This window comes from Eptatretus burgeri, chromosome 18, assembly GCF_056783735.1.
Source record: "Eptatretus burgeri isolate ZD-2024b chromosome 18, Ebu_testis_v1, whole genome shotgun sequence".
In the NCBI taxonomy this organism is placed as follows: Eukaryota; Metazoa; Chordata; class Myxini; order Myxiniformes; family Myxinidae; genus Eptatretus; species Eptatretus burgeri.
In genome coordinates, this window is record NC_140978.1 from 37852640 (window position 1) to 37865073 (window position 12434).

Genomic DNA, 12434 nt, shown 5'->3' on the forward strand with positions numbered 1-12434 from the left:
CGCATCCATATTTATTTTACACCACGACCTCGAACCACTTTCGACCCATCAATGGAGCGCGCTTATTTTAACACATCCATTTAATCCATTTTAGTGGCACTTTCCCCACCTTCTACAGACCCTAACAAAACATGCATCCTCTAAAACACTCACCAGATGTAGTCCCTCTTGGTACATTTGCATGACAAGGCCTGCGCAGAGGCCTGGTACCCACGGCCGTTCCTACACACGGATTCTTTTTGCAGCCTGTTGAACTGCTGCCGCAACCCCAGCATACAGCCCTGCACCGACACCGCCTCTGCACCGACAGCACGAGTCCCAGAGCGGCCTGCACTATGTGCTGTCCATGCAACATAGTCGCTATCATTACCTAGTGGTAAAAAACAAACATAATTAGATAAAGGTTATTAGGGTCCATGTTCACATCAGTAAAGTTCTGTGACAACTTGGTTGAATCTACCCTTCTTTGAAAAAGCAAAGGTAAATATTGAGAACATACAATACCATACTCTATATTTACTTACATGGCCTGCTAAGCAGCTCACGGAAATCCACCGTGACAACCACCCAAGAGTTGACGCTGCCGCTGGAGAGATAGCCCCAAAGGCCAATGCTGAAGGAGTGAGCTCCTGGTTCTGAATAGATTCCCATGACCCTCATGGTACCATTTGGGAGGTTATACGGATGCCAGCATTGCCCTTCATCCAGTGAAAACCTAGTGGATGGTTGTTGTCAGACCATTAGGTGAGAGGTATGAGGTAGTGAAGCAACACAAAATAGGACACTAAAATAAAAATAAAAAGTAAGCCTGGAAGAGAAACAGAAGCTTACGTGATGGAAGAAACATAGTCAGTTTTGGGTACGGCGACAAGAACTCCCCCAGAGTCAAGAATGGCATAGTAGTGAGGCTTACGCAATGCACGGGCCCAAGTGTAGCCTCCATCGTCAGACACGTACACGTCAGGCTCGGATGAAGACAGCACCTCCCCCACCGATCCTGTTTCACCAAGAGTTTACACCATGGGGTCAAATTGTATATCCAGTTTGGCAAATGAAAAAAATAAAATCACAATTATAGGCAAATTCAACCAGACTCGGTGGCATAATGGTAAGAGCATCCGCTCCGAGTCTAGAGGAGGTGGGGGGGGGGGGTCGGGGCCTCAAATCCCTCGTGCCTGCCGCGAGTACAACCAGCTGTTTTCAACTCATTCCATCCAGTAGTTAAGGAGGACAAAGAAGTCAAAAACACACAAATGCTTCTCAGAAAATAAATTGAATGATTATAACTTGGAATGAAACACCGTTGTTGTTACTGGATCGGTGTTACTATTTTATCAGGAATTGGTCAAAACTGCACTTCTTGCTCTTCCATGAGCCTCACTCTTATTGATGAGTTTCCATGACTTCACATCTGTAGGGAAAATGTGACATCAGTACTAGTGGACAAGTTTCCAATAACACCTTTAAGTAACATCACATCTGTGGGGCAAAGACTTCGAACAGGAAGTGACGTTATTGGAAACTCGTCCACCGCCGTGTTTCCGTGACAACTTACTAGGAAGTGATGTCATTAGAAACTCGTCCATAGTGAGTGAGTGAGTGAGTGAGTGAGTGAGTGAGTGAAAAACTGTAGGCAAAAAAGAACCAACCAACCAAAAGTTCTACAAGTAGAGGTACATTCAAAGTACACTGCCCCCATCTGTCTTCTCTACTAATAAATATCAGTGTGTGTGTGTGTGTGTGTGTGTGTGTGTGTGTGTGTGTGTGTGTGTGTGTGTGTGTGTGTGTGTGTGTGTGTGTATGCGTGTGTGTGTGTGTGTGTGCGTATGCGTGTGTGTGTTAGTGTGTGTGTATGTATGTGTGTGCTAGTGTGTGTGTATGTATGTGTGTGTTAGTGTGTGTGTATGTATGTGTGTGCTAGTGTGTGTGTATGTATGTGTGTTAGTGTGTGTGTATGTATGTGTGTGTTAGTGTGTGTGTATGTAGTGTGTGTGTATGTAGTGTGTGTATGTACCGTGTGTGTGTATGTAGTGTGTGTGTATGTAGTGTGTGTGTATGTAGTGTGTGTGCACGTAGTGTGTGTGTTAGTGTGTGTGTTAGTGTGTAGTATGTGTGTGTGTATGTTAGTGTGTGTGAGTGTGTGTGGGTGCGTGTGTGTGTGTGTGTGTGTGTGTGTGTGTGTGTGTGTGTGTTAGTGTGTATGTGTGTGTTAGTGTGTGTGTGTGTGTTAATGTGTGTGTGTGTGTGTTAATGTGTGTGTGTTAGTGTGTGTCAATGCGCTGTGTGTGTTAGTGTGTGTTAGTGCGCTGTGTGTGTTAGTGTGTGTGTGTTAGTGTGTGTGTGTTAGTGTGTGTGTTAGTGTGTGTGTGTTAGTGTGTGTGTGTGTGTGTGTTAGTGTGTGTGTGTGTGTGTGTGTGTGTGTGTGTGTGTGTGTGTGTGTGTGTGTGTGTGTGTTAGTGTGTTAGTGTGTTAGTGTGTTAGTGTGTTAGTGTGTTAGTGTGTTAGTGTGTTAGTGTGTTAGTGTGTTAGTGTGTTAGTGTGTTAGTGTGTTAGTGTGTTAGTGTGTTAGTGTGTTAGTGTGTTAGTGTGTTAGTGTGTTAGTGTGTTAGTGTGTTAGTGTGTGTGTGTGTGTGTGTGTGTGTGTGTGTGTGTTAGTGTATTGTTGTGGTTACCAATTTCGCAAACCACCATTCAGGTCCCTTAGGTGAGGTATCTCGGTAAGTACATGTGTAGTTAGGCCCGAACCCGTTGTCTAGTGGGAATACATGTCATTTAGGCGAGCTGCGACTCTTCAGGATAGCCGTTTTTCTTTTACTATCTTTATTTTGGACCAACCGCCATGATTACCACCACAACCACAGCATCAGCCACCAACCACAACGGCGCTTCACCACAACCGCCCCGACGTTCCCGTCACACCTCGCAACCGTAGCATCGCCACCTTTCTTGCCCCGCTGAGGGTACCGGTGTTGGACTCGTGCAGGGCGCACGTCGAACAGCGTGTACAAAATCACGGATTTTGCGCTTCAAAAACGGATCAAAAACGACACACGCCCACTTTTTGCCGTCCAATCGGTGAGCAAGGGCGATTTGGCCCCGCCTCCAGCACGATCGATATATGCAAATTTGTGGATCAAAAGCCTTCACGCCCACTTTTTCTCGGGCCAATGGGGAGCGAGGTGAAAGGTCAAAGGGAGGGGGTCAAAGGCGAAGCTACGGGGGGATAAAAGGACCGTGTTCGTCAGTCAGAGCAGTGTGGAAGTCTGGAGCCTGAAGCCTGCAGTAGCTGGAGAAGCTGAAGAGAGTCGAGAAGGGAGGAGAGTCCAAAGAAGAGTCCAGAGTCGGAGGCGGCAGCGGCGAAGGCAGACGAGGGGGGTGCTCGCGTCGGTGCCGGGAGCTGCACGCCCGAGGGAGGCCGGCAGCGCGACCTGGCCGAGGTGGAGACGCAGCCCAGGGATAATAAAGATCCTCTATACCCGAGCATCAGCAACCCCCTCCCTGTTTCCCCCCGCGCTGAGATAGTGCGACCAAGGGGGCCCCTTTCCCACCCCCTGCCAGACACTGTCCGCGAGGCCCGCGGAGTGAGGCGCCATCGCCGCTCCGCGTCTCATCACCAGACGGGTAGGCGCGACCCGGTCTCGGCCTCAGGCCCGCCTCATTCTTGGGGGTATTCTTTTCCTTGGTTTTGGGTATGTGTTGTCGGCGCCGTCTGTGAAGTAGAATTGTATAAGTGTTGCCGTGTGCTCGGTAGTCGGTATTAGCTCTGCATTGTCTTCGCTTTTACATTTGCTTTTTGTGTAAATGGAATTGTGTTTTCTTTTTTTTGTGTGCTTTTGGTGGAATTGAATATGTGTGCTTCCCGTGTGCCGCGAATAAATGTGCTTTATTATTGAACTGTTCTCCCGCTTCGCTTCGTCTTTTTCTCCCATTGAATCCTCATCTTGCTTCACGTAAAGGGTTGGTAGTGGGCTGAATACGCCCGATAATTAATCGAACCGTCGGGGTCGACGATAACACCGCTCGGTTATTCTGATAGTACGGAACGGGTCGCTTAAGTGGCCCGTGTCCGAAGTCGACCTGCGGCGAGGTGCGATCGCCCGGTCTACCCTCCGCGTGGGTACTTCGGTAGGTCGGGTGGCGAGCAACCCTATCCCACGCGGGGGCTGATTGGCTCGATCGCGGTGAGACCGAAGGTCCACCCGTGACTGGTTCCCGGCGTTAGTCCGAGAGGGTCACGACTGGATTGTCCGTCCGGTGGGCGACGTGCCGCGATTCGAGTTACGTGGCCGTCGCACGCCGGCGGGCGCGAATCCGCAACACTGGTGTCAGGTCGTGCGATACAAATTCATCGCCCTCCTCGCGGCACTGGTATCGGAGAACAGGAAAACAGGCTCTCCTGTCTCCGGCTAAATTCACGGGAATCGGTCCAGGGGTGAGAGAAGCGACCCCGATTCCCTCAAATTTCGAGCGAGCAAATTAACCCTTCACGAGAAGCAAGATGGCGTCTCAAGGCGAGCGGGAGCCGGGGGTATTAGAAATGGATGTAGAATGTGTAGGATCCATGGTCCAGGATGGAATCCCCGAGCAGGAAATGTTGATTGTGCAGGAACACGGACTCGCCCAACTGAACCCAGAACCTGAAATGGGTGCGGCAGCGGCCGCAGTGTATGACACCTCCCCCCCCCCTCTCCACCAAAACCCTTCCCCAACCCTTGCCGAAACGGCTCAGCTGAGTGCATCCAACATGGCCCAGCTATGCGCCATGCTGGCGGCAATGAACGAAAAGATGAATGCGAAAATGATCGAAAAAATGGATGCAAATACAAACGAAATGAAAGAAATGAACAAGCAAATAAACGGAATGGAAGCAAACATGAAGGAGGAAATGAAAAAGTTCCGGGGGGAGACGCAGAACATGGGCCGATGCCTGCAGGCGGGCATGAAGGCCGTGACAAAGGAAATAATAGTTGAGACAAGGGAGGTAAAGGGTGAAGAGTTGGCAGAGACACGGGAGATAGAAAAAATAGAGGAGAGACTGCACGGTGAGGACGGGGTAAGTGACGCGCACACACACACGGAGGTAGTGGAGGACAATGGGGTTGAGCTCGCGGAGCGTGTGGAGACCCAGTGCGAGCACCTGGATGGCCTCCTCCAGGAACGAGGGGAGGGAGTATGCCCCCTTGAGGCGAGTCACGACCAGGTGAGTTCGGTCGTGCTTTGCGAGGTTGAGAGGACGGGTGCTGTGGACGGGTGCACGGAGAGCTTGGGGGGTATAGAGGCCCCGGAGACCCTTGTGGGGACACGAATCCCCAGTGTGGTTGTCCCTGTGTGTGTGGTGCAAGGTGTGAGTGCGTCCCCGTGTGTGGAAGCGACCCCGTGTGTGAGTGGTGTGGTGGCGATGGTGCCAGAGTGCGTGCTTCCCAGCACGCCGGGTGTGGATGGGGCACCGTGTGTGAGTGAGGCCGTGTGTGTGAGTGAAACGGCCAGTATGAGTGAGGCACCACGTGTGAGTGGTGTGGTGGCGATGGTGCCGGATCGTGCTTCCCAGCGCGCCGTGTGTGGATGAGGCACGGAGTGTGGGTGGGGCCCCGCGGGTTAGTGCCCCCGCGTGTGTGGGTGAGGCACCGTGTGTGGAAGAGACCGCGTGTGTGAGTGTCGCCGTGTGTATGAGTGAGGTACCGCGGGTGAGTGCCCCCGCGTGTGTGGATGAGGCACGGAGTGCGAGTGAGGCACCGCGGGTGAGTGCCCCCGCACGCGTGAGTGAACGGCCGTGTGCAAGGTCGCTGTGTGCCAGGGAGACCGTGTGTGTGAGAGAGCGGTATGTAAGGGAGATGTCGGTTGGCATGCGGGAGCACGCAGCCGCATCTCCCGGTGTGAATGTGATGGAGTGGACTGTGTGCGTCGTAACACGCAGGTGTGCGTGTGTTGAATGGCGACGACGAAGGCGACAGAGTAAAGAAAGCCGAGTAGCGGCTGTAGTTGTTTCGAGGACCGTGCCGGGTTCACCCAGCAGTGAGCACGCGGTTCGTGCTGTGCAATGCACGAGACCACCACGTGCTCACTTGCGAGAGTGAAGTCCCGGTCCGGAAACGCACGCGGTGGATTTGCCGATCCCGCGGACGGACAAAGTTTAGGCAGGTAAACGGATTTGGACCGGACGGGTTCTCCACGCGATCGTGTGTGTTTAGCTCCAACGGGCAAGGCACATGTGTTCGCGTGGGGAACCCCTCGAGACGTGGGGCTTGTGTTTTTTTTTTTTTATGCACACGGTGACGTCATGGCTGCACGTGTGGTTGGAATCCGGCAGGAGGGGTATCCCGGCCGATGGTACCGTCCAAGGAGGGACGAGGAACACGTGCAGCTGCATGACGTCACGGGCAGGTGTAAAGTGCGCGAGCTCTGAGTTGCTGCGCAGGTGCTGCGCATGGAAAAAAAAAAGGAAAACAGTAAGCCTCACTTTCGGGTGCAAAGGATTCCTGGGCAAGGGGTGGAAGACCCCCTTACCGGGGCACAGGAAGGAAACTAGTTAGGGGGAAGGGTTAGCTTAGTTAGACCGACTCCATGGGGCAGGGGTAAGTCCTCATGGAGTCCGTGGAATGGATTAGTTAGAGGGATTGTAGCCAGATTTAGGTTGGGAAATTGATTTATGGGATTATTTTGGAGACAGTGACAGACAGTGAATGTGTAGAGGGGACGTAGTTTAGCTACGTAGTGTTAAAAGGAACGTGCTGTAGTATAAGGGACGACGTGGGAGCACGAGTTAGTTAGGGGATGTAGTTAGGAGGATGGCAGAGTTCAGCGGTGTGTGTGTTGAAGAGTTGGTGAGTTGTGAGGTGAGTACTTGTTGAGTGAGTGAGGCCAGCGGGTCTGTGTGAGTGGAGTGAATGGGGAATGCATGGTGCGATGAGTGATTGGGGGGAGGAGTGACTCCCGCCCAAGGGACCCCGGGGTCAGAGTAAAGTGAGTTAGCTGGGTTAGTCAAATTGAAAAATGGAGGTCGTTTTGCTGTTGGTGGGAAAGTAGGCTCGAGACCCATTTGGAGGGGTGCAGGAGCCCTGTTGACGGGCTTGGGAGCGTGGCTGCGAAAGGTGAGTATCGCTGAGTGGGTACCCCGGGCACCAGGCTAGTCGGCCGCGGTAGGCCATGGGCCCATGGGGGGCCGGGATAGAGTAGTGGGCACGGGTGCGCCTGCTTGGTGCGGGGGCCCGGGGCGCCATTAGCCGCGTGGGCAGTGTTGTGGGCACGGGTGACCCTCGGAAAGGGGCCCGGGAGGCCGGCCTGCCACGTGTGCGTTTCAGGGGAGGTGCCATGGGGGGCACTCCCCGGTGTTAGGGAGCTGGTAGGCTCGGAGGCAGTGTAGTGCCCGGGGGTGCCATAGCGGGAGATTCGGCAGAGGGTCGTGCCTGCCAGAAGGAGCCACGTGTCCCAGCCAGGAGACCGTGTGAGGGCACGGGAAGAAAATTGGGGGGGCGAGGCCCGAAATTGTGAGGACACCAACACAGGCGACGGGAATCTGGGTTTATAGAACCAATAGTTTAAGCGAGAGGCGCTTGTTGAAAGCCCCGGGGTAGTTTAGCAGTTAAATGGTTAGGGTAGATTAGGAGATGTACCCCTCCGCACCATCCATCCCCTCGCTGTCGTTGTGGGCCGCTGGACCCACTTTGGTTATAGATCGCCGAACTCTGGGGAGGCCATTCTGAGGCTTCGTTGAGCCTCGACACAGGACGTTAGCTCTCCCTTGTTCCCCTCTGGGAAGGGAACGTAGGGGTTGGGAGTAGGCTAGGTGACAGAATAGGTTAGCCGAACAAGGACGATAAAGGGGGTTAGGGGACGATTTATAGAGGGGAAGTAAACATAAAAGTAAAAATAAAAAAAATAAATAAGTTGGGGCTAAATTGGGGTTTGGACAAATTAAGGGAGTGGGTATGTACAGTGACAGGCAAAGGCGATAGGTGGGAGGGAGACAGGTAGGTAGGTCCGAGCCCGCCTTCCAAGTGGCCAGCACCACCGCACTCCCTCCACCAACCTCCATTGAACGGCAAAGGCTGGCCAACTTCATCGGCTGGCCGTGTTTTGCTTCAAGGCGGAGGCCGGCCAACTTCATCGGCAGCTGTGTGCTGCAAGGCCTGTGCCGGCCAGTTCATCTGCCGGCTGTGTTTGCCTGCAGCGGCCTTCTTCTGCGGGCTGTGTTTGCCTGCTACCTTTGCCATGCCATGCCCACTGACCCGTTCACCAGCCCCGTTCAATTTTTGCTTTGCCCCCCCTGTTCATTTCCATGTGCGCCAGGATCCGCAAGGCAACAGTTTGCAAGCTGCGAGAACTGCCCTGTTGGCAGCTACAACACGGGCCTGCAGTGGCGGCCCGTGCACCGTGTTTGTGTTCATGCATCCATTCGTTGTGCTCATTGCGTGTGCCACTTGAGCTGGCACGGAGACTGCGTTTGTGCAGCCCATGCACCGTTGTGGTTCACTGCGTTCAGTTCAAAAGGGAAGGCCTTGGACTGCGTGTGAGCAGTCAGCCACGTTCCCTGTCACCTGCATTATTTGAGCCAGAGACTGCATGTGGGCAGCCTGGCTCCCTGTTAACTGCTTTTCTTTTGCAGAGTTCATTGATCCTGGGCCATGGTTTAGTGTAAAATTTGTAAGTTAAGGTTAAGATGTACTGTAAATATGAGTGCGCCCCCGGCATGTATGTCTTAGCGCCGGCAATTTTATTTAAGTCGTCCGTATGAGTGAGTTTGTTTAGATAGTTACGCAGCCCTCAGGTTATTTATTTTGGGGACACGAATACCATGAATGTCGCACTCAGGGATCCGTAGGTAAAATGTACTAGGGGAAAACTACACATGATGGCACACGAAAATTTGACGACTCGGGACGAGTCTGTAAAAAGGGAAGGGGGTAGTGTTGTGGTTACCAAATTCGCAAACCACCATTCAGGTCCCTTAGGTGAGGTATCTCGGTAAGTACATGTGTAGTTAGGCCCGAACCCGTTGTCTAGTGGGAATACATGTCATTTAGGCGAGCTGCGACTCTTCAGGATAGCCGTTTTTCTTTTACTATCTTTATTTTGGACCAACCGCCATGATTACCACCACAACCACAACATCAACCACCAACCACAACGCCGCTTCACCACAACCGCCACGACCTTCCCGTCACACCTCGCAACCGTAGCATCGCCACCGTTCTTGCCCCGCTGAGGGTACCGGTGTTGGACTCGTGCAGGGCGCACGTCGAACAGCGTGTACAAAATCACGGATTTTGCGCTTCAAAAACGGATCAAAAACGACACACGCCCACTTTTTGCCGTCCAATCGGTGAGCAAGGGGCGATTTGGCCCCGCCTCCAGGACGATCGATATATGCAAATTTGTGGATCAAAAAGCCTTCACGCCCACTTTTTCTCGGGCCAATGGGGAGCGAGGTGAAAGGTCAAAGGGAGGGGGTCAAAGGCGAAGCTACGGGGGGATAAAAGGACCGTGTTCGTCAGTCAGAGCAGTGTGGAAGTCTGGAGCCCGAAGCCTGCAGTAGCTGGAGAAGCTGAAGAGAGTCGAGAAGGGAGGAGAGTCCAAAGAAGAGTCCAGAGGCGGAGAGGCGGCAGCGGCGAAGGCAGACGAGGGGGTGCTCGCGTCGGTGCCGGGAGCTGCACGCCCGAGGGAGGCCGGCAGCGCGACCTGGCCGAGGTGGAGACGCACACCAGGGATAATAAAGATCCTCTATACCCCGAGCATCAGCAACCCCCTCCTGTTTCCCCCCGCGCTGAGATAGTGCGACCAAGGGGGCCCCTTTCCCACCCCCTGCCAGACACTGTCCGCGAGGCCCGCGGAGTGAGGCGCCATCGCCGCTCCGCGTCTCATCACCAGACGGGTAGGCGCGACCCGGTCTCGGCCTCAGGCCCGCCTCATTCTTGGGGGTATTCTTTTCCTTGGTTTTGGGTATGTGTTGTCGGCGCCGTCTGTGAAGTAGAATTGTATAAGTGTTGCCGTGTGCTCGGTAGTCGGTATTAGCTCTGCATTGTCTTCGCTTTTACATTTGCTTTTTGTGTAAATGGAATTGTGTTTTCTTTTTTATGTGTGCTTCCCGTGTGCCGCGAATAAATGTGCTTTATTATTGAACTGTTCTCCCGCTTCGCTTCGTCTTTTTCTCCCATTGAATCCTCATCTTGCTTCACGTAAAGGGTTGGTAGTGGGCTGAATACGCCCGATAATTAATCGAACCGTCGGGGTCGACGATAACACCGCTCGGTTATTCTGATAGTACGGAACGGGTCGCTTAAGTGGCCCGTGTCCGAAGTCGACCTGCGGTGAGGTGCGATCGCCCGGTCTACCCTCCGCGTGGGTACTTAGGTAGGTCGAATTTGGCGAGCAACCCTATCCCACGCGGGGGCTGATTGGCTCGATCGCGGTGAGACCGAAAGGTCCACCCGTGACTGGTTCCCGGCGTTAGTCCGAGAGGGTCACGACTGGATTGTCCGTCCGGTGGGCGACGTGCCGCGATTCGAGTTACGTGGCCGTCGCACGCCGGCGGGCGCGAATCCGCAACAGTATGTTAGTGTGTGTGTGTGTGTGTGTGTCTTAGTGTGTGTTTGTGTGTGTGTCTTAGTGTGTGTTTGTGTGTGTGTGTCTTAGTGTGTGTTTGTGTGTGTGTGTGTGTGTGTGTGTTAGTGTGTGTGCTAGTGTGTGTGTTAGTGTGTGTGTTAGTGTGTGTGTTAGTGTGTGTGTTAGTGTGTGTGTTAGTGTGTGTGTTAGTGTGTGTGTTAGTGTGTGTGTTAGTGTGTCTCCTCCATAACTCCAAAACCATGAAACTGAGCAGCCTGAAACTTTGCATGCGTACTAAGGGAACTTCAAGGAAGTGAAAGACTGAAAATTGGTGTTTGGGTTAATTAAAACATCCCTTTTGAAGATAATTAACGGCCTTATTTAATTATATCCTTCATCGGGCACATCCTCGGCCACCTCACTCTCTGGGTCTTAAGGGGTATCCTAGTTTACCTCGCTGGGGTATGAAGCCACCATGTTTTTTGGCCTGCTCAACCTTGCCTTGACTTGGAACAGGCCGCAATGATTCAACGTTTTTCAGTTTTTTTTCAACTTTCCTCACTCATAATATCGAATGCCTGTTCATCAAAGTTACGAATCGCTGTGTACATCACTCTTGTAAGTTCTATAGTTTTCAAATTAGGAGCTTGGAGCGATTTCATGCATCATCTGATATGATTTTCCACAACCGACTGTCACGGACTAATTCAAGAATATCATTGAACTCTTATTTCGGCTTTGAGTACGAGATATCGTCCGGACTAAATAAGTGTCGAAATCTGGAGTGAAATCTGATAATTTAAAGAAATAACGAGTCTTACAACTAAGCCTGTATATCTCTGTTTTAAGCAAGCAAGGCAATGGTCCCTCATTCTCCATATATACTGGACACAAGAAAATGTGTAATTTCCAAGGCATTAAACTTATCTTTTTCTTCTGTTTGGAGAATTATATTGAGTGAACAAAAGATTTTGGAACGTGCCAAAATTAACCAGCTTCATTGAGCTATATGATTTTGATGCATTCACTGCTGGACGTCACGCCCTGTCCCCCAGAGAGACTGCTTATCCACACCGTCTGCCAGATTTGTATCTTTATTTTTGAAAGTTTTGCGAGGTGCTCTACAGGGAATCAAAGCAAATCTGGTGAAAAACGGATGTTTTCAAATAAAGTTATAACGTTTGTACGGACCACGAACCGATGTACTACGTGATGCATGCACAGATGAGCAGGCAACGTGGCGGATTATCTGCAATGTTTATTTCACGGGTGATTAAACTTTGCGATGTTTCCAGGGTTGTTCTACGTTAAACAGCAACTTGTTTGTGCATATAGTCATTACTTGAACAAATTCATTGAATTTATTTGACTGACGTTTTTTAAAATGACGATTCACTATTTAATTTAATTTAGAATGGGATTAAAATAAATTCAATTCAAATCAAATGGAAGACCAAATAGGTACACAGTCCTGCAATGGAGTAATCAGAAAGAACCTGAACATGCAAAAAGCAAAGATGAAGTCATCAGGAGGAACCTGGATAGGATTCACATTTCAGCTGCTACTTCTCTCCCCTCAAACCCATCCAGGCACAGCCAAGTGAGCCTTATTCAAAAAAAAAAGAAGAAAAGAACCCATAATCAAAAAATAAATAATTTTGGCTGCCAGACCATGCATACAATCAATTTGAAATTTAAAACCTGTATTCCCCATCACTAGTTTCACATCGATCGATTAAGCGGTTCCAGAGAAAACATTATTTAATATTTTTCTTCAATATGGCAGCCAAACCATGTGACCTCAATTATTCCTTTACAAACTTGTACACCCATGGCTTGGGGAACATTTGTGTGAAGTTTCCTCTCGATCTGTCCAGCTGTTCTAGAGCAGATTT

The 12434-nt window shown here is 51.3% G+C and overlaps 1 protein-coding gene and 1 long non-coding RNA gene across 3 annotated transcripts in view; one reads left to right on the plus strand and one right to left on the minus strand.

Annotated features, from left to right (window-relative positions):
• Positions 1 to 12434, plus strand: part of LOC147008911 (uncharacterized) — a 32319-nt gene that overhangs the window by 14277 nt on the left and 5608 nt on the right. The window lies entirely within an intron of this gene.
• Positions 1 to 12434, minus strand: part of SORT1 (sortilin 1) — a 64313-nt gene that overhangs the window by 10744 nt on the left and 41135 nt on the right. For both annotated transcript variants that reach the window (XM_085863527.1, XM_085863526.1), the window contains exons 14-16: positions 832 to 997; positions 525 to 715; positions 154 to 370 (exon numbers count right to left, since the gene is read on the minus strand). In XM_085863527.1, the coding sequence (XP_085719653.1) occupies positions 154 to 370; positions 525 to 715; positions 832 to 997 (574 nt within the window). The remainder of the gene's footprint in view (positions 1 to 153; positions 371 to 524; positions 716 to 831; positions 998 to 12434) is intronic.